This window comes from Entelurus aequoreus, linkage group LG16 (genome assembly GCF_033978785.1).
Source record: "Entelurus aequoreus isolate RoL-2023_Sb linkage group LG16, RoL_Eaeq_v1.1, whole genome shotgun sequence".
Classification (NCBI taxonomy): Eukaryota; Metazoa; Chordata; class Actinopteri; order Syngnathiformes; family Syngnathidae; genus Entelurus; species Entelurus aequoreus.
This window is the reverse complement of record NC_084746.1, coordinates 47139153-47167151: the sequence shown is the minus strand read 5'-3', so window position 1 is coordinate 47167151 and position 27999 is coordinate 47139153. Positions and strand designations below refer to the sequence as shown.

The 27999-nt window shown below is 39.2% G+C and overlaps 1 protein-coding gene across 4 annotated transcripts; it reads right to left on the bottom strand.

Moving 5' to 3' along the window:
• LOC133631103 (uncharacterized) lies at positions 1 to 27439 on the bottom strand. 4 transcript variants are annotated; one of them, XM_062023150.1, is made up of 7 exons: positions 27420 to 27439; positions 27259 to 27332; positions 6024 to 6320; positions 5659 to 5943; positions 3251 to 3355; positions 942 to 982; positions 1 to 845 (listed from the first exon to the last, which is right to left on the bottom strand). In XM_062023150.1, exons 2-7 carry the CDS (start codon positions 27311 to 27313, stop codon positions 657 to 659), a joined length of 972 nt encoding a protein of 323 aa, XP_061879134.1. In that variant the 5' UTR covers positions 27314 to 27332; positions 27420 to 27439; the 3' UTR covers positions 1 to 656. The 4 variants fall into 4 exon arrangements, with proteins under 4 accessions (XP_061879134.1, XP_061879133.1, XP_061879131.1 ...); XM_062023149.1 differs by lacking the exon at positions 27420 to 27439 and having other exon boundaries at positions 27259 to 27372; XM_062023147.1 differs by lacking the exons at positions 27259 to 27332; positions 27420 to 27439 and adding an exon at positions 21281 to 21881 and having other exon boundaries at positions 3251 to 3349.
• Positions 27440 to 27999: the final 560 nt, after the last annotated feature.

Here is a 27999-nt window from a genome sequence, read left to right as displayed (position 1 = left end):
CCTGCTCCGGCCCGGCTGCACTAAAGTTATTTTCCATTTAACTTCACCAGTTTTAGATTATTTTTATTTTTATTTTCACATTTGCCGTTCAAATACTGAGAAGAGACGGTGCGGTGATCAGCAGCCAGTTGAGGCACGTCACTGATTTGTGCCTCACCATGGATTGCGACTCGGCTAACTGCTGGTCTGCTGTGCAGTGAGACCGTATTGCTATATGAATTATATTATACATTTCCATAGTTTAGTTAGCTGAGGTATATAATGTGCAGTGTATTTTGTCAACAACTGTATGTGTGTAACATATTTTTAGTGCTGAGCATTCATAAAACTGCTGCGGAGACACACTGTGTGAGGCTCGTCTCATAACCCCGCCTCCTGGTGCCGGCTAATGCACCCCGCCGCAGAATGCACCGCCCGACGGGAGCGCCACACCAACCAAAGCCCACACCCAAACCCTCCACGTGCAAGACCGAATCCACCCAAAAAAAGTCACTTAACAAGAAGCCAAAAAGTGCAAAAACAACAATGCTCGCGAGTCGCGCTGCAGGAGCCGCGAACGACCGCAGGGACACAACATTAGGTACACCTGCACTGCAGGTTCATATGTTTGTAAATCTGACTGTGATGATGCAGTCGTGCCTCACCAGACATTAACCTCACCGCACGCCACTGCAGATTACTTTCATGACTTGAGCATAGATAGACTTTGGGGAGGTGTTGTCAGCCGTAGGGGGTTCCGGCGGAGCCGTTGGAAATCCTACCAGGGCATATGTGCCTTTTGCAGAAAGACCCAGGCCACTATCATTGAGGTGATTAGCATTCGGAATAGTTTCATGGTTTCTTTCCTGAAAACAAATTAAAGACATTTGTTTAACACATTGGGACTTTTCCCACAATTTTTATGTAACCTTTCGTCAAGTGGAGAGAAATAGAGCACTTACGCGCAAGTCTGCATATTCGGTCGATACGGGGTCCATTCGATCTGTGGGGTATTTGCAGAAATCATTACAGTGTTCAGTGTAATTTAAAGGTGTACCTGCAAGGCAGCGGTCATCTTGCAAAGGCATAGGATGCTTAACTGTTTAGGATTGCAGGTAGGGTTCGTGTAAGAGATACATTGAGAGTTATGGTGATTGGAACCATGATTGTGGTAAAGGGTAACAGCGCTAGGAGTACTTGGATTGTGCTTTGTTTAAGAGTTTTCACATCAGCTAAACTAAAGTCACACATATTTCACAGGGAATATGCAGAGCGTTACCCATAGGAACTCACTCATTTGTACCACAGACCAAGTGGAACATATGGAAGACATTTGTGATGGAGTGTGGAAGGAAGGGAACAACAGAATTTACAAAGGTGTGTGTTGCATTAAAGGGTTCAAATGATACATTTACATCACATTTCAAATATTTTATTGTGGTCTACATAACATGTAAGGGTGATTCTTTGGTGAAAAATGTTAATAAATTTTATTTTACAGACCTAATTTAGACCTTTTTTTTCTCCCTTTTAAAAGTGAAGTGAAGTGTGAAGTGAATTACACTACCGTTCAAAAGTTTGGGGTCACATTGAAATGTCCTTATTTTTGAAGGAAAAGCACTGTACTTTTCAATGGAGATAACTTTAAACTAGTCTTAACTTTAAAGAAATACACTCTATACATTGCTAATATGGTAAATGACTATTCTAGCTGCAAATGTCTGCTTTTTGGTGCAATATCTACATAGGTGTATAGAGGCCCATTTCCAGCAACTATCACTCCAGTGTTCTAATGGTACAATGTGTTTGCTCATTGGCTCAGAAGGCTAGTTGATGATTAGAAAACCCTTGTGCAATCATGTTCACACAACTGAAAACAGTTTAGCTCGTTACAGAAGCTACAAAACTGACCTTCCTTTGAGCAGATTGAGTTTCTGGAGCATCACATTTGTGGGGTCAATTAAACGCTCAAAATGTCCAGAAAAAGAGAACTTTCATCTGAAACTCGACAGTCTATTCTTGTTCTTAGAAATGAAGGCTATTCCACAAAATTGTTTGGGTGACCCCAAACTTTTGAACGGTAGTGTATATGGGAAAGAAATATGGGGAAATAACTACAAATGTGTGCTATTCGTTAACCGTGTTACAAAAAAGATCAATTAGACTGATACATAATGTTGGATGTAGAGAACATACAAACACTTTATTTATTGAGTCAAAAATATTAAAGCTAGATGATTTGGTAAAATTGCAAACAGCTAAAATTATGTACAAAGCAAACTATAACCTGCTACCCAAGAATGTACAACAATTCTTCTCCACTAAAGAGGAGAAATATAACCTTAGAGGAAAATCTAATTGAAAACATTTGTATGCACGGACCACGACTGTATATATCGGTATCGGTTGATATCGGTATCGGTAATTAAGAGTTAGACAATATCGGAATATCGGATATCGGTAAAAAAAAAAGCCATTATCGGACATCTCTATAAGCAACTAATCAATGGTGAAATATGTTCCCCATACTAAAGTGTTACCCAAACCGCAAATATAAAGTTTGAGTAAAACATGGTTCCTACAGTGGAAATACATAAATCCTGAATCATTGTGGTATAATCACATCAGTTTGACATTGTATGCGCTAGTCCTCATGGGAAATGTGGTCTTACTTCAGGCAAAACACTACCGCTTTGGTCCACTGGCACCACCAAAATCAACCAAAACTGAAAGTTCCTAAATGGGGCTTTAATTCAAAATAATTGAAACTGTAAAATGTATCAACAGCTGTTTCCATTGTGACAAATACGCCTCGTCAGGCTTTCCATAAAGGTTTTAAGGCTGAAAGTCCCAGCTTGATTTCTAGGAGTTCATTGAAAAAATCCAAACTACAAGTTTGAGTATAACGCACATTCCCAGATTTCTCTGCCATGCCTTCATGCACTCCTGGAAGAATTATTGTGGTATCCTTCCGCAGCTTTCGTCCACATATTCAGAACGTGTGCCCCCTGGTGACCACATAAGTCAAGCCCGAAACTGTGTAGGGACTGGTGTTGTGCATTTGAATTGGATCCTCAGTGGTTCATTGAGTAATTTTAGGTCAGCCGTTGATCTTTGGTCTTATGGTAAAATTTCTAGCGACCAGGGACAAAACTTTATTACAAGCCTGAGATGACAGAATGGTAAAATGTCTCGCCGGCTTTACATTAGGTTACAGCAGTCAGTATTTCTTTGATGAGGATGAGGGTTAGTTAACATGAGGTATACTTACTTCTTGAAGTAATAAACTTGTAAAAAACACAGCCAAGTCCTCCTAGTCCACCAATAACACCGAGAAGTATCCAGATCCAGTATGGGCTTTTGTAAGGTGCTGTGGCTTAGAAAACAAACAATTAGACATTTTTGGTTTAAGGTCGTACAACATAACAGAACTTTTCAACATGTCAGTAAAATGATTTGACAGCGATCTTTGGTTGTATAATTTGGTCTGAGGCCCCTTAAGGGGTACTGCACTTTTTGGGGGGAATTTTGCTTATCAATCACAATCCTTATGAGAGACAAGGGGATTCTGGGTATTTGTTGTGTTTATGTTGTGTTACAGTGCGGATGTTCTCCTGAAATGTGTTTGTCATTCTTGGGTGTGGGTTCACAGTGTGGCGCATATTTGCAACAGTGTTAAAGTTGTTTATACGTCCACCGTCAGTGTGACCTGTATGACTGTTGATCAAGTATGTCTTGCAGTCACTTACGTGTGTCTGCAAAAGCCGCATACAACATGTGACTGTGCCGGCACGCTGTTTGTATGGAGATGCAGCGGACGCGACGACAGGTTGTTGAGGACGCTAAAGGCAGTGCCATCACGGCACGCCCTCAATGTTGTTGACCGGGTGAGAATCGGGAGAAATTCAGGAGAATGGTTGTCCCGGGAGATTTTCGGGAGAGGCACTGAAATTCGGGAGTCTCCCGGAAAAATCGGGAGGGTTGGCAAGTATGGTTATTTCTCACACTGATCATCTTACATGTTAAGATGTCGTCCAAACGTTCCGCACCTTTTAAGGTTTCTGGCACAGAATCTAAGCCCCAGAGGAAGCTGTTTACAATTGGAGGAAATGTGAACCAGCTTCTCGATGCTATGCTAAACAATGGTGGTAATGTCTACTAGCTGTCATTACAACAGCAATGAATCTTCGGTTCTCACATAAAGGAGGAAAACAATTTAAGAGCAACGACAACAGTTTCCATTAAAGAGAAACCCTGTGAATACTATTATTACACAATTGTTTTATGCATTTTAACTAATAGAATTTTTAAAAACTAAAATGTAAAAAAAAATATGATAAATTGCAATAATTTCCCCTTCAAAATGTAGTGTATATTACTGTAAATGGAAAAACAGTACTGCTGTTTTTATGGTAAAAAAAAAAAAAAAAAAAAAGGCAGCTCAGTTGGCAGAATTTTACTGTAAAAAAATTGTTTTTTTTACTGTAAATAAAAAAAAAATTGCAATTTTACAGTAAAATTTTGGCACCTGAGCTGCCAGTTTTTTTGTTTTTTTTTACCGCAAATCAACAACTGTAGATTTTTCGGTGTATTACTGTAAATGCCAAAACGGCACCACAGTTCATTACAATAAAAAAAAGTACAGTTTTTGTCATTTAGAGAAAAATGATGTAAAAACCACAGTCAATTTCACAATTTGACCATGAAATCTATTGCTACTTTTACATTGCACAATTTGATGCTTGGAAATCATTATTATTAGTATTTATTTCTTTTTTTTTTTTTAAATGGTTTGAATGTTTGATAATATATTTTTTGCATAATTATACAATATTTAAGTTAACATCATTTGCAATTATATGGAGTAAAAATTTTTTTTCCCAAAATAGAAAGAAAGAATACATTTAGTCAGAAAAGTTACAATACTTTATTGATACATATTATTTCCAGGCTTTCCAGGGCTAAATAAAATGAAAAGAACTTTGACACCTGTGGTATAAAGTACTAAATCGACCTAAAATGCGTATGTTAGAATAATTGTATCTAAGTTATCACAAAACTTTGTGTTGCCATGAGTTCCCGGCGAGAAGACAAAAGCTGTCTTTGATCCTACCAAGAAGAAGGCTTGTAAAACTCCACTGTGTAGGATGGGAAGCAACATGAAGGTGTTCTGTTTCTTTCATGTATTGTAATCCACAGAAAGATTTTGTCTTGACCCCAGATCTACAAAGTGGAGAGGAAGCAGGACCGGCCCAATCAACTGTTTTACGACCTTTTCTTTGAACTGTTTTGTAACAAAGGCGATGGCTGTTCACGACACAGCTGTTGCCATGTAATCAGGGAAAGTCCAAATAAAAGCGGAGGCGTACAATCTTTCGTCAGAGCGTGGTGGAACTGTGCAAAGAGTACAGTCCAGACGTTTCTCCTCAATTGAGCTAAATTTAATTATGTCTCTGTTTAATCCCTTGCTTCTTGTCTTGTTTAATAGATGTCATCAGTGTTTGAACCTGACAGCTTATAATTATAATTAATGCCTAAATAGCACCCCTACTTTGTGGGAATGTACATATTGGTCTAATCAAAAGAAGACTGTTCTAGAAGTATATCCCAACACCTACTAAATGTCTTTTTGTGTGGAATTTGGGGATAGAAAAATGTGTTGTGCTTTATTAGACTCACCTCTACTTTGAGTGCACACGTCACGAACCTCCACTGCTGTCATGGCCCAGCTCGAGTTGTTGCTGTTATTGCAGACGATGGAGACATCGGAGAAGAAGACCTGGAGATGCACAGCGGAGGTTGTGTTGTGCGAAGAGGGCCCTGCCGCCTCGATGCAGTTGTCACGCTCGCAATCGAAAGTGCTTTCGATGGACTCGCGGCCTTCTGTGCAATTCACACTGATGTTACACAGGTCGTTAATGGCGGACATCGACGTCACCATGAGCTGGACGGATGACACTGGAGCTGTCAATCAGGTGTTTTGGGGTTTGAGTGGCAGAGAACATTTTGCATCAACATTTACTATTTTTTTCAAAGTTACAAACCTTCCACTTGAACGTCGTACTCTGCCTTAACTTCACCACCTTCCAGCACTGCAGCGTAATGTCCACTGTCAGACAGTTGAACATTTTTTAAAAGGAACGAAAAATTCCCTCGAATATGAATTTTTGTCACGTAGGCGTCATATGTTTTGATACTTCCTTCTTCAAATCTCAATATGGAGTTACTAATATTGAACATCCATCTTAATTCGTCGTGTTCCTTTGTCAATTCAACTGCTTTGTTCACTTCGAAGAGCACATCCGTTCCCTGCTTCACGAATGTGGTCCTCTTGGCATACCCTTAAAAAACACACCAGAAAGAAACAAGTTAGAATATTTTACAAAAACATTAAAGGGAACCTGCGCTTTTGTTTTGAATTTTGCCTATCATTCACAATCATTAAGAGAGACAAGAAGACACACGTCTTTTTTCTTTTTTTTAAAGAATATAAAGATAAAAGAATGCTTAAAAGATGCGGCTAATGGGAGTCACTGTAGTAGCCTTCAAAGCCCTCTAAAACAATTTCAAAACCCTCCAGCAATGTTTTATATACACACTGCAAGTCTGTATATAATATAGTAACAGAGACATTCATAACAATATATAGTATGATCAATATCAGTATTTAGAGAATTGTAATCTGTGGAGGGGGGCGTGGCCTGCGGGCCTGCAGCGAAACAGGGTGTGCCAGGACCGGCCTCGAAGTCAGCGACAGGTGCGTAGATGGCCCACCTGGGCCATATTATCTAATCACCTGTCGCTCTGTATAAGCAGCAACCGGGAGGAGAGACGTGGTTGGAGCTGGGGAGAGTGAGAGCACGAGGAACATTGACAAAAAGACGACTGCTGTAAAAGCACAAAGAGACTTGTTGGAAGAATAAACACTGTCTTATAACAATGAAACGGGCTCGCCTGGAAATGCTTGGTGGTCAGGAGGACTCACTGGAAGAGAGCTTCCACATAATAATTTCCTGGATTTCTTCCGCGCATTGATTTCTGTTTGAATAGCAGCGCACATCTGACTTCTGGCAAGTTGTTGCCAGAATAAACCACATGATGTTAGTGTACCAGTCGAGAAAACTTAGCAAACTACATAAATAACATCCTGTAATTTGATTTTGATATTATTTTTTTATCTTGATATTGAAAATGAACACCAATGAGTTGACTGATGAACATTATCACATAATTTATTCATAAAAGTATAAATAACCGCAAAATGTAAGTCTAAAAAAAAAAAAAAAAACCATCATTATGATTTGTACATTATGCTTGTTCTATTTTTAAACAAAGAAAACAATCTGAAGTTGTCTTTATTTTTAAGTTATCGCGCCGTTATCGCGCCTACTCCCGGCCCACTCGGGAGTAGATGTTTCTCCATGTGGCCCCCGATCTAAAATGAGTTTGACACCCCTGCTCTATTTGATCCACTTTTTATGGATTTATTTTAGGAGCAAAATGGGAATGAAAGGGTTAATATCTGCTAAAAAAAAATTATTGGCGCACAATCTATTTTTAGTCGCAAATGCAAGTAAATTTCACGCACTGTACAGACCTGTATCGTCTGTCTTTGCAGCGCGATCACCTCCTTTCTCACAGCCATTTGTGCGTAACTGTGCCAGCGTGCACCAGTCCCGTAACCTGCCCAGAGTCAGCCGTGCCCACCCTGGGCTGGAAACTTTTTTTTTGGTTAATTTTTTTTTATTTTTTACATCAGAGCAGGAATAAATAGGACGATATTTGAATCAAAACAAAGGCATGTTGACTAAGACGATAACACAATTACCTGAAAATTTAGGTTTTTCATTGTATCCCATTGGGTTGAGTTTTTTCTTGCCCTGATGTGGGATCTGAGAAGAGGATGTCGTTGCGCCTTGTGCAGCCCTTTGAGACACTTGCGATTAAGGGCTATATAATTACACTTTGATTGCTATATAAATACACTTTGATTGATGATGATTGAGTAATCAATGTTTTCTTGAGTGCCAAAAAGTGATTCAATATACTTTGATATTGACACAAATTACTAGATGACCCTCAGAGAGTCACATACATGATAATAAAGTACATACTGAACTGCAGTGGTTCTCAAATGGGGGTACGCGTACCCCTGGGGGTACTTGAAGGTATGCCAAGGGGTACGTGAGATTTTTTTTAAATGTCTGTCAAAAAGAACTGTGTAAAGAAATGCAACAATGCAATATTCAGTGTTGACAGCAAGATTTTTTGTGAACATGTTCCATAAATATTGATGTTAAAGATTTCTTTTTTTGTGAAGAAATGTTTAGAATTAAGTTCATGAATCCAGATGGATCTCTATTACAATCCCCAAAGAGGGCACTTTAAGTTGATGATTACTTCTATGCGTAGAAATCTTTATTTATAATTGAATCACTTGTTTATTTTTCAACAAGTTTTTAGTTATTTTTATATCTTTTTTTCCAAATAGTTCAAGAAAGACCACAACAAATGAGCAATATTTTGCACTGTTATACAATTTAATAAATCAGAAACTGATGACATAGTGCTGTATTTTACTTCTTTATCTCTTGTTTTCAACCAAAAATGCTTTGCTCTGATTAGGGGGTACTTGAATTACAAAAAAATTCACAGGGGGTACATCACTGAAAAAAGGTTGAGAACTACTGCTGTACTGTAAGAAGCTGAAATCTACCCTAAATGACATCTTAGTGATTCAAAATAATATTCTGATAGTGACACTCATATGTGCATCTCCTAAGGGTAATGTAGTAGTTTATGCACAGATGAGATGAGTCAATGTCAAAATATTATTTTGGCAAGCAAGAATGCATTGATTTAAGGAACACATTCAAAAACGTGTCCATTAACAAAGAACAGTTATCATTGTATGTAGCTTTTAAACAAGAAATTGTCGAATCAATAACAGTCCTTTACGACCTCAATAGAAATGGCCATCTTTCCTTTCTTTGGACACGAAAAAGGCTTAAATAATTTTAAACACATATCGTTACAATAACCACAAGTATAAGTGTTTGTCTTACACACAGTTATCAGTTGTGGACAGACAAAGTACCAGCAGTGCAGCTTCAGGAAACCATTTTCTTATGTGGTGACTTTAATATTGACTTATTGAACCCTAACAAGCAAAAGTCTATTGATGACTTCATTGATACAATGTACAGCATCAGTTTATATCCTAAAATCACAAAGCCAAGCAGAATCACAGGACACTGTGCCACGCTTATTGATAATATTTTTACCAATGATTTTGATAATAACACTACAAGTGGTCTACTTATAACCGACGTTAGTGATCATCTGCCAGTTTTTACAATATATGATGGAAACTACAAGAAGAATATGGAAGACAAAAGGACATTTCGTAGACCAGGGGTCACCAACGCGGTGCCCGCGGGCACCAGGTAGCCCGTAAGGACCAGATGAGTAGCCCGCTGGCCTGTTCTAAAAAATAGCTCAAATAGCAGCACTTACCAGTGAGCTGCCTCTATTTTTTAAATTTTATTTATTTACCAGCAAGCTGGTCTCGCTTTGCTCGACGACATTTTTAATTCTAAGAGAGACAAAACGTAAATAGAATTTGAAAATCCAAGAAAATATTTTAAAGACTTGGTCTTCACTTGTTTAAATAAATTCATTAATTTTTTTACTTTGCTTCTTATAATTTTAAAGAAAAAATACAACCTTAAAAATGATTTTAGGATTTTTAAACACATATACCTTTTTACCTTTTAAATTCCTTCCTCTTCTTTCCTGACAATTTAAATCAATGTTCAAGTAAATTAATTGTTTTTATTGTAAAGAATAATAAACAAATTTTAATTTAATTTTTCATTTTAGCTTCTGTCTTTTCGACGAAGAATATTTGTGAAATATTTCTTCAAACTTATTATGAGTAAAATTCAAAAAAAATATTCTGGCAAATCTAGAAAATCTGTAGAATAAAATTTAAATCTTCTTTCAAAGTCTTTTGAATTTTTTTTAAAATTTTTGTTCTGGAAAATCTAGAAGAAATAATTATTTGTCTTTGTTAGAAATATAGCTTGGTCCAATTTGTTGTATATTCTAACAAAGTGTAGATTGGATTTTAACCTATTTAAAACATGTCATCAAAATTGTAAAATTAATCTTAATCAGGAAAAATTACTAATGATGTTCCATAAATTATTTTTTTAATTTCTTCAAAAAGATTCGAATTAGCTAGTTTTTCTCTTCTTTTTTCGGTTGAATTTTGAATTTTAAAGAGTCGAAATCGAAGATAAACTATGTTTCAAAACTTAATTGTCATTTTTTTCGTGTTTTCTTCTCTTTTAAACCGTTCAATTAAGTGTAAATATCATTAATTATTAATAATAATAGAGTTAAAGGTAAATTGAGCAAATTGGCTATTTCTGGCAATTTATTTAAGTGTGTATCAAACTGGTAGCCCTTCGCATTAATCAGTACCCAAGAAGTAGCTCTTGGTTTCAAAAAGGTTGGTGACCCCTGTCGTAGACTATGCACAGAGAAGAGGATGACTGCCTTCAAAAGTGAGTTACAAAAGCAAGATTGGGACAATGTGGACAATGAAAAAGAGGTTGATGAAGCATATGAACATTTCTTAAACAAGTTCATAATACTTTATGACAAACATTGTCCATGGATACAACTCAGTAATAAGCAGAGAAAGAATAATCAACCATGGATGACAAAAGGATTAAAACATGCTTGTAAGAAGAAGAATACACTATATAGAAAATGTATAGCACAAAGAACTATAGAGGCAGAAATTAAGTACAAAAAGTATAAAAACAAGTTAACATACATACAACGATCATGTAGAAAATAATATTACAGTGAATTATTGGACAGGAACAAAAATAATATGAGAGCAACATGGGGCATCCTCAATAGCATTATTAAAAATGGAACTAAGAGGGACTACCCTCAATACTTCTTAGACGGAAATAAAAAAAATGACAACATAAAGGAGGTAGTTGAAAGCTTCAATAATTATTTTGTAAATATTGGACCAAAATTGGAAGAAAGTATTCCAGACCCAGTTCCAATTGAGGACTATAATGATACCATAGAGCGAAATCCCAACTCCATGTTCCTCAGTAATGTGACACAGGAGGAAATAGTTACAATCGTGAAAAAATGTAAATCTAAGACTTCAACTGATTGTAACGGAATTGATATGGAAACGATAAAAAAGGTTATTGAAGAGATCTCAGGACCATTCATGTATATTAGTAACCTATCATTTCAAACAGGTACATTTCCAAACAAAATGAAAATAGCTAAAGTTGCACTAATTTATAAGACTGGAGACAAACATCAATTTACAAATTATAGACCTGTTTCTTTACTTCCACAATTTTCTAAAATCATTGAAAAACTGTTCAATAACAGATTAGAGAGTTTCATAAATAAAAATAGAATACTCGAAGAGAACCAATATGGATACAGAGCTAATGTTTCAACTTCAATGGCTTTAATTGAAATTACAGAAGAAATTACCAATGCAATAGATAGCAAAAAATGTGCAGCAGCGGTTTTTATGGATCTAACTAAAGCATTTGACACAATTAATCACAATATTTTAATCAAAAAACTAGAACGATATGGCATCAGAGGGTTAGTCTTAAACTGGATAAGAAGTTATCTAACAAACAGGAAACAATACGTGAAGCTAGGCGAACACATGTCTACAACGCTAAATATATCCTGTGGTGTACCTCAGGGATCAATACTAGGACCTAAATTATTCAATCTCTATATAAATGACATTTGTAAAGTTACAAAAGATTTAAAGTTAGTATTATTTGCGGATGATACAACAGCGTTTTGTTCAGGAGAGAACACACAGGAGATAATACAAATAATAACAGAAGAAATTAACAAATTAAAAAGATGGTTCGACAAAAACAGACTATCGTTGAATCTTAGTAAAACTAAAATAATGCTATTTGGTAACAGTAGAAGAGAAAGTCAAACACAAATACAAATAGACGGAATAGAAATAGAAAGAGTAAATGAAACCAAATTTCTAGGTATAATGATTGATGATAAATTGAACTGGAAATCTCACGTAAAAAATATACAACATAAAGTAGCAAGAAACACGTCAATAATGAATAAAGCAAAACATGTTCTAGACCAAAAATCTCTTCATATTCTCTACTGCTCGCTAGTGTTACCATATCTGAGCTACTGTGTAGAAATATGGGGAAATAATTACAAAAGTACACTTCATTCATTAACGGTGTTACAAAAAAGATCAGTTAAAATAATACATAATGTTGGATATAGAGAACATACGAAACCCTTTATTTATTGAATCAAAAATAATGAAATTCCACGACATAGTGAATTTGCAAACAGCTACAATTATGCACAAAGCAAACTATAACCTGCTACCCAAGAATATACAACAATTCTTCTCAACAAAAGAGGAGAAATATAATCTTAGAGAAAAATGTAATTTAAAACATTTGTTTGCACATACAACACTTAAGACCTTCAGTATATCAGTATGTGGAAATAAATTATGGATTGGATTAAGCAAAGCAATCAAACAATGTACTAATATGATCCACTTCAAGAAACTCTTCAAACTTAAAGTGTTTACAAAGTACAAAGAAGAAGAACCATGATAAACATTCTCAATTTATTTCATCCATCCATGCATTCATTCTTAAAGTAATCTTACTTATCTCATCATATGAAATATGACTTACTTCACCAATTATTATTATTAAATTCTTACTATTATTTATTTATTTTTATTGTGATTACTTATGGAGTTTATTGTGAATAAATTGTGAACAGGAAGTGAACAAAAAGTTTTAGCAACTGTTATGTAAAGAAAAGGGGTAGGATTAAATAAGCTCTGCTTCTTCCTACTCCTTTTCGAACATGTTGAAAAGAGAAACTGGAAATTGTGATGTATCATGTTGTATGCTTGCATGTTCGAAATAAACTCAAACTCAAACTCAATTTTTGATAGGTGCCCCCTTGAAAAAAATGAATGCACTCCCTGAAATGTTTTTCTGCAGCCGGGTCTAGTGTGCACAAACTAGTGTTGTCCCGATACAAATGATTTGGTACGGGTACTGGTACTAAAATTATTTTGATACTTCTCGATACTTTTCTATATAAAGGGCACCACAAAAAATGGCATTATTGGCTTTCTTTTTACAAAAAATCTTATAGTACATTAAACATGTGTTTCTTATTCCAAGTTTGTCCTCAAATAAAGTAGTGAACATACTAGACAACTTGTCTTTTGTCACGACGTGGACTTTGGCGGCGCAAATTACTGCGCGGATTGCTTTCCCGAGATGCAAAACAACTGGACTGGACATCGGATGAAGGTAGATACATGATTTAATTCTTACTTAAAAACAAGAGTGAGACACAAACTTGACTAAGAAAACAAAAACTAGCACTTGGGCAAAACTATGGACATGAAATAAACAACACTTACTGTGGCATGAGCGGAGCATAAATCTATGAACAGGTATGAGCAGTAGAGGTAACAGAAGTAATGTCGCCAGGCCGACTGCCTGGCAACTGCAAGCTTAAATAATACAGACATGATTAACACCAGGTGCGTGAGTCCGAACACATGACTGGTGAAACTAATGGTCGTCATGGAAACAAAACAAGGGAGTGAAAAAACAGGAACTAAAAGTGTCCAAAAACCAAACAGGACATAACTGGAACTAAAAGTGTCCCAAAACCAAACAGGACATAACTAAAACAAAACATGATCACAAAGACATGACATCTTTTAGTAGTAAGTAAACAAACAAAGGCAACTAATTAGTCTGCTGACATATGCAGTAACATATTGTGTCATTTTCTATTCTATTATTTTGTCAAAATTATTAAGGACAAGTGGTAAAAAATAAATTATTCATCTACACACATTACTGTCGTCATGAACGGCCTTCAGCTCATCAAAGCCCTGCTCCCCCCACCATCACCCTCCCCACCAATGCCAGCACTTCATTAAAGGAGTTAAAGGACTCCAAAAACATCATAGGACTGTAGAGGCCCTCTTCATCAAAGAAGAGGATGTACGCCGGCAGTTCTTGAAGCTGAATACGCGGAAGGCCCCGGATGGTGTCTCCCCTCCACTCTCTGACACTGTGCGGACCAGCTGGCTCCTGTCTTCACTGACATTTTTAACACCTCTCTGGAGCTATGCCGCGTGCCGTCCTGCTTTAAGACCTCCACCATTGTCCCTGTCCCCAAGAAAGCACGGATCACAGGACTAAATGACTACAGGCCGGTCGCGCTGACGTCTGTGGTCATGAAGTCCTTTGAGCGCTTGGTCCTGCCCCACCTCAAGGACATCACCGCCCCCCTCCTGGACCCACTGCAGTTCGCCTACAGAGCCAACAGGTCTGTGGATGATGCAGTGAACCTGGCCCTCCACTTCATCCTGGAGCATCTGGACTCCCCAGGAACCTACGCTAAGATCTGTTTGTGGACTTCAGCTCTGCCTTCAACACCATCCTCCCTGGACTGCTACGAGGCAAGCTCTACCAGCTCAGCGTGCCCGACTCCCTCTGCAGTTGGATCAATGACTTCCTGACAGACCGAAGACAGCATGTGCGGCTGGGGAAGATTGTCTCGGACAGTCGAACCACGAACACTGGTACTCCTCAGGGCTGTGTACTCTCACCCTGGCTCTTCTCCCTGTATACAAACTGCTGCACCTCCAGTCACCAATCCGTAAAACTGCTCAAGTTTGCGGATGACACCACCCTCATCGGGCTCATCTCGAATGGCGATGAGTCCGCCTACAGGAGAGAGGTGGACCGGCTGACGTCCTGGTGCAGCCTCAACAACCTGGAGCTGAACGCCCAGAAAACAGTGGAGATGATCATGGACTTCAGGAAAGTCACAGCCTCACCATCCCCCCTCACTCAGGATTGACTCTTCCACCCCCGTCCCCATTGTGGACTCCTTCCGTTTCTTGGGCACCACCATCACCCAGGACCTCAAGTGGGAGCCGACCATCAGCTCCCTCATCAAGAAGGCCCAGCAGAGGATGTACTTCCTGCGGCAGCTGAGGAAACTTAAGGTGCCGACCGAGATGCTGGTGCAGTTTTACTCAGCCATCATAGAGTCCATCCTGACCTCCTCCATCACAGTGTGGTTCCCCGGCGCCACAGTCCAGGATAAGCATAGACTGCAGCGCATTGTACATGCTGCTGAGAAGGTGATTGGCTGCAAGCTCCCATCCCTCCAGGACTTGTTCTCCTCCAGGACCAGGAGGCGTGTGGGTCGGATCACAGCTGACTCTTCTCACCCTGGACACAAACTATTCTCCCCTCTCCCCTCAGGCAGGAGACTACGGTCCATCCAGACCCACACCTCCCGCCACCTGAACAGTTTTTTCCCCTCGGCTATCAGGCAAATGAACAATAACTCCTAACAGTAGCTCCTTGAATTCCTTGAATTCCTTCTAAGTCTATCTGATAGCTCAGTTACAGCTCATTTTATTACCAAATATGTGTTATATGTGTTTTATGTTGCATGATTGCACCAAGAAAAATTCCTAGTTTGTGAACCTGTTCTCAAACAATGGCAATAAAACTATTCTGATTCTGATTCTGATTTACTGTTAATATCTGCTTATTTTCTCTTTTAACATGTTCTATCTACACTTCTGTTAAAATGTAATAATCAATTATTCTTCTGTTGTTTGGATGCTTTAGATTAGTTTTGGATGATACCACAAATTTGGGTATCAATCCGATACCAAGTAGTTACAGGATCATACATTGGTCATATTCAAAGTCCCCATGTGTCCAGGGACATATTTCCTGAGTTTATAAACATAATATGAATTTTTAAAAAACAAAATAAAATGTTATGATGCCAACAAATACCGACGTAATCATAGTAGTATCGACTAGATACGCTCTTGTACTTGGTATCATTACAGGTGTAGATCCACCAATGGTGTTTGTATAGTGAAGCATGTTTAGCTATTCCTTGTCCTGCAGGGATGATACTTCTAAGAAACTTACTTTATTTGTCGCCATGGAGGCGAGGATTAGTGATTTAGAAGTAGATAAAACACTGCCGACCGGGGCTTGACTTAAAGCACCTCTTCTTGAGGGTGTTTCAGTGTTTATAACTTCACCTTTATCTTTTGTTTTTAAGCCAAAAGGCGTCCGTTCTCCCTTTTCTGTCTCCACACTGTGTCTGCTTGTAAGTACTCCGTGATTGTGCGCTGCCGAACATGCTCCTCTGCTCGTAAACCAGCAATGAAACGACGTGACGACGATAAGGGCGCGGAGGGGGATGGCGGACCGGTACTTTTTAGATTCATTAGTATCGCGGTACTATACTAATACTGGTATACCGTACAACCCTAGCACAAACATTTAATAGTCACATTCCATCATTACTTTATTCAACAGCAATTAAATATATATAATGTATTTTGTTTGTGTTGTAGCTGCAGTGTAAATATATAATTTTTTCTAAACTAAAGCCTCTGGCTTCTTCTGTGGAAAAAGATGTTATGATACCAACAAGCACCGACTAGCTGACGTACGCCACCCGAACTCATACTGACTCAGTGTGTGTGGTGAGTGAGAGTAAAGTATGTATTTATAGTCTGTTGAGCAAGAATACTGATGTCACACACATTACACAGAGTGTAGATTTTACAGAATAGAAAGTAGGGTTGTACGGTTATACGGGACGATACTAATGAATCAGATTCGATACTATACCGCCTCTAAAAAGTACCGATACCTAAATTTGTGGTATCATCCGAAACTAATGTAAAGTATCAAACAACAGAAGAATAAGTGATTATTACATTTTAACAGAAGTGTAGATAGAACATGTTGAAAAAGAAAATGAGCAGATATTAACAGTAAATGAACAAGTAGATTAATAATCCATTTTCTACCACTTGTCCTTAATAAGGTTGACAAAATAATAGAATGAGAAATGACACAATATGTTATTGCATACGTTATTACGATTCTATCTCGCAGAATAGGTGTTACATATTATAGTTGTGTGCTGTTAGTTGAACAACCATCGCACACAGGTTGGAGAGCACATAACATGAATGTTGGGGGCCCATGATGCCAGTAGTACACGCAAAAGTCTGATGAAAATAAAGAAGGAAGGATCTTTATTGTCATTGCACAAGTTCAACGAAATGTCATATATAGCAGACATATATTGTACGGGGTGACAGAACAGGAACGCTGATGGGTCGCGACCTACAGCACCCGGTGGGAGTTAAAAAGTATGGTAATATATACATTCACTGTACAAACACACACATACACATACTATACATATACATTCACTGTACAAACACACATATACACATACTGTACATATACATTCACTGTACAAACACACACATACACATACTATACATATACATTCACTGTACAAACACACATATACACATACTGTACATATACATTCACTGTACGAGCACACATATACACATACTGTACATATACATTCACCGTACAAACACACACATATACACATACTGTACATATACATTCACTGTACAAACACACATATACACATACTGTACATATACATTCACTGTACAAGCACACATATACACATACTGTACATATACATTCACTGTACAAACACACATATACACATACTGTACATATACATTCACTGTACAAGCACACATATACACATACTGTACATATACAAGTACATATGCACACATACATTCATGCACATAATCACGTTTCATCAAACATATATTAACGTTGTTGCCCTAGGGTAAACTGGGTATAACACATGGCACACTGACAAAGCTTAACCTATTGTTACTATAACAATCTATAAGGTTAATGTAGGTTGCTTCTCTTTCTTCCCCTCCATTTTTCTGCATTGTTTCGTATCTCAAGCTATCATTACGTGTATGTATTGTTGCATTTGAACAATTGTATTGTTGATAATAAAGGTAAAGTATTGGTATTGTTTATTATCAGTAGTGCTATTTCTATTGGTATTCATATTGCTTCATTTTTAATGTAATAATGCTCATTGTCATTTCTGTATTATTTTTTATTTTCACTAATTGCTTATTTGCTATTACTTTTACCATCATATTTGTACATGTAGTATTTGCTGATGTTGCTCTGTTGTTGTTGTGTTGGCTGTTGTTGTTTTTGTCTCTCTGTCTAATCCCCCTCTTGTCCCCACAATTCCCCCCTCTGTCTTCCTTTTTTTCTTCCTCTTTCTATCCCCTCCTGCTCCGGCCCGGCTGCACCAAATAATAATATCCATCCATCCATCCATCTTCAACCGCTTATCCGGAATCGGGTCGCGGGGACAGCAGCTCCAGCAAAGACCCCCAGACTTCCCTCTCCAGAGCAACATTTGCGACTTCCTCCTGGGGAATCCCGAAGCGTTCCCAGGCCAGAGAGGAGATGTAATCCCCCCATCTGGTCCTTGGCCTGCCGCGGGGCCTCCTCCCAGTGGGACGTAAATAATAATATAAATACATTTAATAAAGTCAAATACAAATAAGGCAACAAGATAAGTATCCTACGGAGCCCCTAAAGGGACATGGGAATTTTTTTTGAAACTTTTTATAAAAAAAAAAAAAAAAAATTATTATTATTTTATTTATTTTTTTTATTATAAAAGTTTCTCGTGGCCACGAGAAAGCATTGGATGTGTGCTGATGGTTTGGTGTGTGTTAAAATGGCAGTTTAGGAGTTAATATGGCTGTATTTCCAATTAGGACTTTCCCCCATGTGTGTTGTGGCAAAATGTGAATGCTTGATTAGTAGGTGTGAGACAAACACTTTATCTTCCTGGTTATTGTAACGCTACGTGTTTGACATTATTTAAGACTTTATCATGCCCGGAAAGGACAGTTTTCCTCTTCTGTGGCTGTGGGGGGTGGGCGTGGCTTGCGGACCTGCAGCGAAGCGGAGTGTGTCAGTTAGTCCCATGGTGATGTGATCAAACTTCTTTCTTGCTTGGAAGATACACACACAATTGTAACTGTTATTTCTTCCTGCAAATAATAAATATGTACAACGTGTTTGGATGTATTCATTTATGTAAAATTGTCATTAAATGTAATATTGCCTGACAAAAAGTGATTCGACGTACGTAATATTTTGATATTTACACATCGCATATTTACACACGCGCATCTGACTAGAATACCCTTATGTGCATTACATATATCAACATCAAGTACCTACTGTACTGTTTACTTGTTGAAATACCCTTTTTAGAGCAAATATCTACCCATATAATTTATATGTGTATATATAATATATATATATATATATATATATATATATATATATATATATATATATATATATATATATATATATATATATGTATATATATATATATATATATATATATATATATGTATGTATATATATATATATATATATATATATATATATATATATATATATATACACAGTATATACACGCACACACACACATATACATGTATACTAGAAACACACATACATATATACAGTATACATATATACACACAAACACTAAATTTGACATACAAAATAACTACTATTTTTAAGAACAAGTTACAGTAATATATAATATATATATACACTACCGTTCAAAAGTTTGGGGTCACCCAAACAATTTTGTAGAATAGCCTTCATTTCTAAGAACAAGAATAGACTGTCGAGTTTCAGATGAAAGTTCTCTTTTTCTGGCCATTTTGAGCGTTTAATTGACCCCACAAATGTGATGCTCCAGAAACTCAATCTGCTCAAAGGAAGGTCAGTTTTGTAGCTTCTGTAACGAGCTAAACTGTTTTCAGATGTGTGAACATGATTGCACAAGGGTTTTCTAATCATCAATTAGCCTTCTGAGCCAATGAGCAAACACATTGTACCATTAGAACACTGGAGTGATAGTTGCTGGAAATGGGCCTCTATACACCTATGTAGATATTGCACCAAAAACCAGACATTTGCAGCTAGAATAGTCATTTCCCACATTAGCAATGTATAGAGTGTATTTCTTTAAAGTTAAGACTAGTTTAAAGTTATCTTCATTGAAAAGTACAGTGCTTTTCCTTAAAAAATAAGGACATTTCAATGTGACCCCAAACTTTTAAACGGTAGAGTATATATATACATGCTTATACATAATATGTATGTGTATATATATATATATATATATATATATATATATATATATATATATATATATATATATATATATATATATATATATATATATATATACACACACACACATATATATATATATATATATATATATATATATATATATATATATAAACATACATACATATATATATATATATATATATATATATATATATATATATATATATATAGATACACATACATACATATATATATATATATATATATATATATATATATATATAGATACACATACATACATATATATATATATATATATATATATATATATACACATACATAAATACATATATATATATACACATACATACATACATACATACATACATATATATATATATATATACATATATATCAATCAATCAATGTTTATTTATATAGCCCTAAATCACAAGTGTCTCAAAGGGCTGTACAAGCCACAACGACATCCTCGGTACAGAGCCCACATACGGGCAAGGAAAAACTCACCCCAGTGGGACGTCGGTGAATGACTATGAGAAACCTTGGAGAGGACCGCATATGTGGGTAACCCCCCCCCCCTCTAGGGGAGACCGAAAGCAACGGATGTCGAGTGGGTCTTGTCATGTCTGTGTTCATGTTTTTGTTTGGCCATGTGCTGTTTTGTTTTTTGGACACTTCCTTAGTTCCTGGTTTCACTTCCTGGTTTTGTTTGTCACCATAGCAACCATTAGTTTCACCTGTTCCACGTTTGGACTCACACACACCTGTCTCACGTTTTCACATTGTCATGTCACGCACCTGTTCACAGTTAGTCACGCACCTGTTTTCACTTATCATGTCACTATATAGGCTTTTCTGTTTCTGTTGTTCGTCCTGGCGACATCACCCATTCATGCCATGTCCACAGTTCCTTGTCTCGTTAGTTCTTGTTTCATCTCTTGTCACGTAAGTTTTTGTTTGTTTAATGTTCATAGTTCTCCGCCATTGTGCGCGCCTTTTGTTTTTCTAGTCAAGTTTTTTACCTCCGCTGTGAGCGCCTTTTGTTTGTACCTTTTGTTTGAGTTTATAGTAATAATTAAATATGTCTTTACCTGCACGCCACGTCCGTTCCATTTCTTTTGCACCACGGGAGAGCAAACCACGCCAAAGACCAAGTCTTGACAGATGTCGCCAGCACGAGAGCTCTCCCGCAAAAAAATGGGACAATTTTGACGAGGTAACGTGGGAGGTCCTGCGCGCCATGGAAGCCGAGACACTCCGCCATTCCCCCATGGAGCGCAGGGATCTCATGTGGGGTCCGACCGGCAAACTGGTGCCGATCAGCTCCCTTTGGTCCGAGGATGGCGCTGCGTCACCGCAGTCCCGGAAGCGCCGCTCCCAACGAAGGACGTCAGGGAGGGCTTCCACAAGCATTGGAAAGGACGCATCGTTCCCGCAAGCTCCTCCCCCTCCGGGCGGAAACGAGCTGCAGCCAGCCCGGCTTCCCCAGGACGACGTCACGCCGCTGCCAGTGGGTGACGTCATGGATTTTTTTCCCCTGAACTCTTTTTCTTGTCAGCCACATCCAACCAAAGACTCTAAATCCATGATTAAACATTACCAAGACATGTTTTTAGAAATCAGATCCTGTCAATCACAGTCACCCAATTTTCATGCCCCGCCCCCCAGGACTCATGCCACGCCCAAGTCAGAAATTTTTTTTTCACCCACAAAAGCCCAGGTGGGGGGGAACGAAAGACCTTTTGGACAATTTAGAGGGGAGGATTCTGCCCTCCTCCTGAACCCCCTCCGCCCACCCCAAAAGACGGTTCCAGACCGCGGGGAGCGCGTCTGGGATCCGCTCCTTGAGGGGGGGGCTAGGGCTGGGAATTGTTCAGGTGGGGTGGGTCAGCATCGTCACGCCAAGCCACAGCCTCCAGCACGACCCCCACCACCTGTCTTTCGACCGGCCAAGCCACAGCCACCAGCACGACCCCCACCACCAGTCTTTCGTCACGCCAAGCCACAGCCTCCAGCACGACCCCCACCACCAGTCTTTCGTCACGCCAAGCCACAGCCTCCAGCACGACCCCCACCACCTGTCTTTCGACCTGCCAAGCCACAGCCACCAGCACGGCCGCCACCACCAGTTTTTCGACCATGCCAAGATCCACCTGCTCCACGCCCAGCTCCACGCCAAGCGCCACCAGTACCTGCTCCACGCCAAGCGCCACCAGTACCTGCTCCACGCCAAGCGCCACCAGTACCTGCTCCACGCCAAGCGCCACCAGTACCTGCTCCACGCCAAGCGCCACCAGTACCTGCTCCACGCCAAGCGCCACCAGTACCTGCTCCACGCCAAGCGCCACCAGTACCTGCTCCACGCCAAGCGCCACCAGTACCTGCTCCACGCCAAGCGCCACCAGTACCTGCTCCACGCCAAGCGCCACCAGTACCTGCTCCACGCCAAGCGCCACCAGTACCTGCTCCACGCCAAGCGCTGCCCGTCGCAGCCCCACGCCGCCAAGTGCCGCCCGTCGCAGCCCCACGCCGCCAAGTGCCGCCCGTCGCAGCCCCACGCCGCCAAGTGCCGCCCGTGGCTGCCCCACGCCAAGACCAAAGCCAAGACCAAGTCCAAGACCAAGACCCAGACCCTCGCCAAGTCCAAGACCAAGACCAACCACGCCAAGTCCAAGTCCAAGACCAACTACGCCAAGACCAAGACCAACCACGCCGAGTCCAAGACCAAGACCAACCACGCCAAGTCCAAGACCAAGACCAACCACGCCAAGACCAAGTCCAAGACCAAGACCCAGACCCTCGCCAAGACCAAGACCAAGACCCATGCCAAGACCAAGACCCTCGTCAAGACCCGCCACGCCAAGCTTCGCCGCCTGACGCACCACGCCAAGCTTCGCCGCCTGACGCACCACGCCAAGCTTCGCCGCCTGCCACGACAACGCGCCCACCTCCTCGTCGGCCAAGGATGTGGCCTTTCCATGGGCGTCCGCCACGCCAGGTGCGCCGACCTCCTCGTCTGCCACGAATGTGGCCATTCCCAGGTCGCCCACCTCGTCAGGTTCAGCGGCGGTCTACCCGCCGCCGCCACCTGACTCTGCCCCGGTGGATTCGGGGACACCTGGTCTGGCGACCCACCGCCATGTCCCCCTCCCCCCCTCCCATGACTCTTGATCCTGTTTTTTGTTTTTGGACATCTGGGATCTGTCCGTAAGGGGGGGGTTCTGTCATGTCTGTGTTCATGTTTTTGTTTGGCCATGTGCTGTTTTGTTTTTTGGACACTTCCTTAGTTCCTGGTTTCACTTCCTGGTTTTGTTTGTCACCATAGCAACCATTAGTTTCACCTGTTCCACGTTTGGACTCACACACACCTGTCTCACGTTTTCACATTGTCATGTCACGCACCTGTTCACAGTTAGTCACGCACCTGTTTTCACTTATCATGTCACTATATAGGCTTTTCTGTTTCTGTTGTTCGTCCTGGCGACATCACCCATTCATGCCATGTCCACAGTTCCTTGTCTCGTTAGTTCTTGTTTCATCTCTTGTCACGTAAGTTTTTGTTTGTTTAATGTTCATAGTTCTCCGCCATTGTGCGCGCCTTTTGTTTTCTAGTCAAGTTTTTTACCTCCGCTGTGAGCGCCTTTTGTTTGTACCTTTTGTTTGAGTTTAAAGTAATAATTAAATATGTCTTTACCTGCACGCCACGTCCGTTCCAATTCTTTTGCACCACGGGAGAGCAAACCACGCCAAAGACCAAGTCTTGACAGGTCTGACATAACATATATATATATATATATATATATATATATATATATATATATATATATATATATATATATATATATATATATATATATATATATATATATATATATATATATATATATATATATATATATATATATATATATATTATATATACACATATAAATTATATGGGTAGATATTTGTTCTAAAAAGGGTATTTCAACAAGTAAACAGTACAGTAGGTACTTGATGTTGATATATGTAATGCACATAAGGGTATTCTAGTCAGATGCGCGTGTGTAAATATGCGATGTGTAAATATCAAAATATTACGTACGTCGAATCACTTTTTGTCAGGCAATATTACATTTAATGACAATTTTACATAAATGAATACATCCAAACACGTTGTACATATTTATTATTTGCAGGAAGAAATAACAGTTACAATTGTGTGTGTATCTTCCAAGCAAGAAAGAAGTTTGATCACATCACCATGGGACTAACTGACACACTCCGCTTCGCTGCAGGTCCGCAAGCCACGCACACCCCCCACAGCCACAGAAGAGGAAAACTGTCCTTTCCCGGGCATGATAAAGTCTTAAATAATGTCAAACACGTAGCGTTACAATAACCAGGAAGATAAAGTGTTTGTCTCACACCTACTAATCAAGCATTCACATTTTGCCACAACACACATGGGGGAAAGTCCTAATTGGAAATACAGCCATATTAACTCCTAAACTGCCATTTTAACACACACCAAACCATCAGCAGCATCCAATGCTTTCTCGTGGCCACGAGAAAGTTTCTCGTGCGCACGAGAAAGTATCTCGTGGCCACGAGATACATGTCTAAAAAAAAAATAATTCCCATGTCCCTTTAGGGGCTCCGTAGTATCCTACACTTCTCTTTTGTAAAGTAAATCTGAACAGCCGATATGGGCATCTACATCTACTATATGATTTGCCTTAGAAGCTGGGCAGGACATAAAAAAAAAATAAAAATAAAAAAAAAAAATAATAAAAAGTATGTAAAAAAAATCCTAAGTATGAATAAAACAATGGGACTGAGTCGCGAGCCGTTTTTGTCTTTACATTTTCTTTTTCTTTTTTATTCCTGTGTTTCACACAGATGCAAGGACAAGTTAGTTATTTTTTAATCCACTGAATTTAAATTTTCCTGAGGGAACTCTCCTGAAGGAATCAATAAAGTACTATCTATCTCTCAGTTGAAAAACAGGAACAAGTTAAGCAGACTACACATGCACTCCTCATTTGATACGCAAACATCACATGTGCAAACATCACAAGATAACTTTATTTGAGGTTAAAGGCCTACTGAAATGAAATGTTTTCATTTAAACGGGGATAGCAGATCCATTCTATGTGTCATACTTGATCATTTTGCGATATTGCCATATTTTTGCTGAAAGGATTTAGTATAGAACAATGTCGATAAAGTTCGCAACTTTTGGTCTCTGATAAAAAAAAACCTTGCCCCTACCGGAAGTAGCGTGACGTCAGTTGTTCGCTCCCTCATATTTTCCTATTGTTTTCAACGCAGCTAGAGCTATTCGGACCGAGAAAGCGACGATTATCCCATTAATTTGAGCGAGGATGAAAGATTTGTGGATGAGGAACGTTAGAGTGACGGACTAGAATGCAGTGAAATACTTTTTTTTTTCTCGCTCTGACCATAACTTAGGTACAAGCTGGCTCATTGGATTCCACACTCTCTCCTTTTTCTATTATGGATCACGGATTTGTATTTTAAACCACCTCGGATACTACATCCTCTTGAAAATGAGAGTCGAGAACGCGAAATGGACATTCACAGTGCCTTTTATCTCCACGACAATACATCGACGAAGCTCTTTAGCATGAGCTAACGTGATAGCATCTGTCTCAAATGCAGATAGAAACAAAATAAATAAATCCCTGACTGGAAGGATAGACAGAAGATCAACAATACTATTAAACCATGTACATGTTGAAACTACACGGTTAATAGATCTCAGCCTGGCAAAGCTTAACAATGCTGTTGCTAACGACGCTAAGGCTAACTTAGCAACTTAGCAACCGGACCTCACAGAGCTATGATAAAAACATTAGCGCTCCACCTACGCCAGCCAGCCCTCATCTGCTCTGCTCATCAACACCCGTGCTCACCTGCGTTCCAGCGATGGACGGCGCGACGAAGGACTTCACCCGATCATCCGTGCGGTGGCCGCGGCTAGCATCGGCTAGGCGTCTGCTATCCAAGTAAGTAGTCCTTGTTGTGTTGCTACAGCCAGCCGCTAATACACCGATCCCACCTACAACGTTCTTCTTTGCAGCCTCCATTGTTTATTAAACAAATTGCAAAAGATTCACCAACACAGATGTCCAGAATACTGTGGAATTATGAAATGAAAACAGAGCTTTTTTGTATTGTATTCAATGGGGGAAGGCATACCTCTGTTCCCCGGGCTACGTCACGCGCATACGTCATCCTCCAAAGGCTTTTTCAACCGGAAGTTTGGCGGGAAATTTTAAAATTGCACTTTTTAAGTTAACCCGGCCGTATTGGCATGTGTTGCAATGTTAAGATTTCATCATTGGTATATAAACTATCAGACTGCGTGGTCGGTAGTAGTGGCTTTCAGTAGGCCTTTAAGTAGTAATATTCATGGCCCTGCGATGAGGGGGCGACTTGTCCAGGGTGTACACCGCCTTCCGCCCAATTGTAGCTGAGATAGGCTCCAGCGCCCCCCGCGACCCCGAAGGGAATAAGCAGTAGAAAATGGATGGATGGATAGTAATATTCAATACGACAGCATAGCTGATACACTGCCATTTACAGTATATTTACAGTATGTTTAATGTATCATAAGATTTTCTGTTAAAATAAAAGCCAATAATGAAATGTTTTATGGCCCCATTTATTTTGAAAAGTATCTAAATATATTTTGGTGTGTATTTAGGATGTGTTTCAATTCCAAATAAATTTATATGCCAATTTTATGAAGTACAACACGCATATGCCTTTCTGAAAGAGACTTCTGTTCAGTTGGTAATGTAGCTCAATTTAGACCAATAATAAAGAAACCTTTTGTTATCTCAGTGAAAAGAAGCAATGGGCCATCACTGCTATTACCAAGTATTCTGTGTACACGTTTCTCCAAATTACAAGAAGAAAAAAAAACAGTAAAAGTTGCCACGTTTGTCCGCTCTTATAGGGCAAAAAGATGTATACATATACTATCCAAAAGAAATACACCGTGAACAAACACGACTAAGATAACAAACAAAGATTGTACAGTGTCCACATTTGTGTTTACCTTCCACTCTGTGTGCCAGCAGATGGCAAAACCCCACCAGAACCAGGATGTCCATTCCGTCAATACAGGAAGTCCTTTTCAAGCACGCAAAAAAATAAAAAAAAATGTAACTACGATAGGATATAAAGAAAGACAGGCGTGTCTCTTTTATACGTGCCTACCTTGAGACCTCCTATACCGGGGGGTGGGGGGGGCGTGGTCGGGGTGGGGCGGGAAGCGTGGTTGGGGGCGCGGTTAAGGGCGTGGTTAAGAGGGGAGTAAATTTACAGCTAAAATTCACCAACTCAAGTATTTCATATATATATATATATATACTGTATATAAATAAAATACTTGACTTTCAGTGAATTATATATATATATATATATATATATATATATATATATATATATATATATATATATATATATATATATATATATATATATATATATATATATATTTATTTTATTATATATATAACACATTTTGCGAGGTGTCCCATAATACTGGGCTGTGAACGGTGCTGCCATGTGCTTCGCTCTCCGTTCATGAATGAGTATATCATTTCGGCCACCGTGTTCAAAGGGGAAGTCTGTTCTACAAAATGTACAGGCAACATACCCCTTCCCCTTCGAATTGTCTCGGATGAACTGAAATTATTGTTTCCATTCGTTTTGGAACTCGCAAGCGTATTTCTTCATCTTGCTCGTCGACGGCGTCGCCGTGTCTGTAACTTCCTCGTTCTTCTGCTCCGTCTCC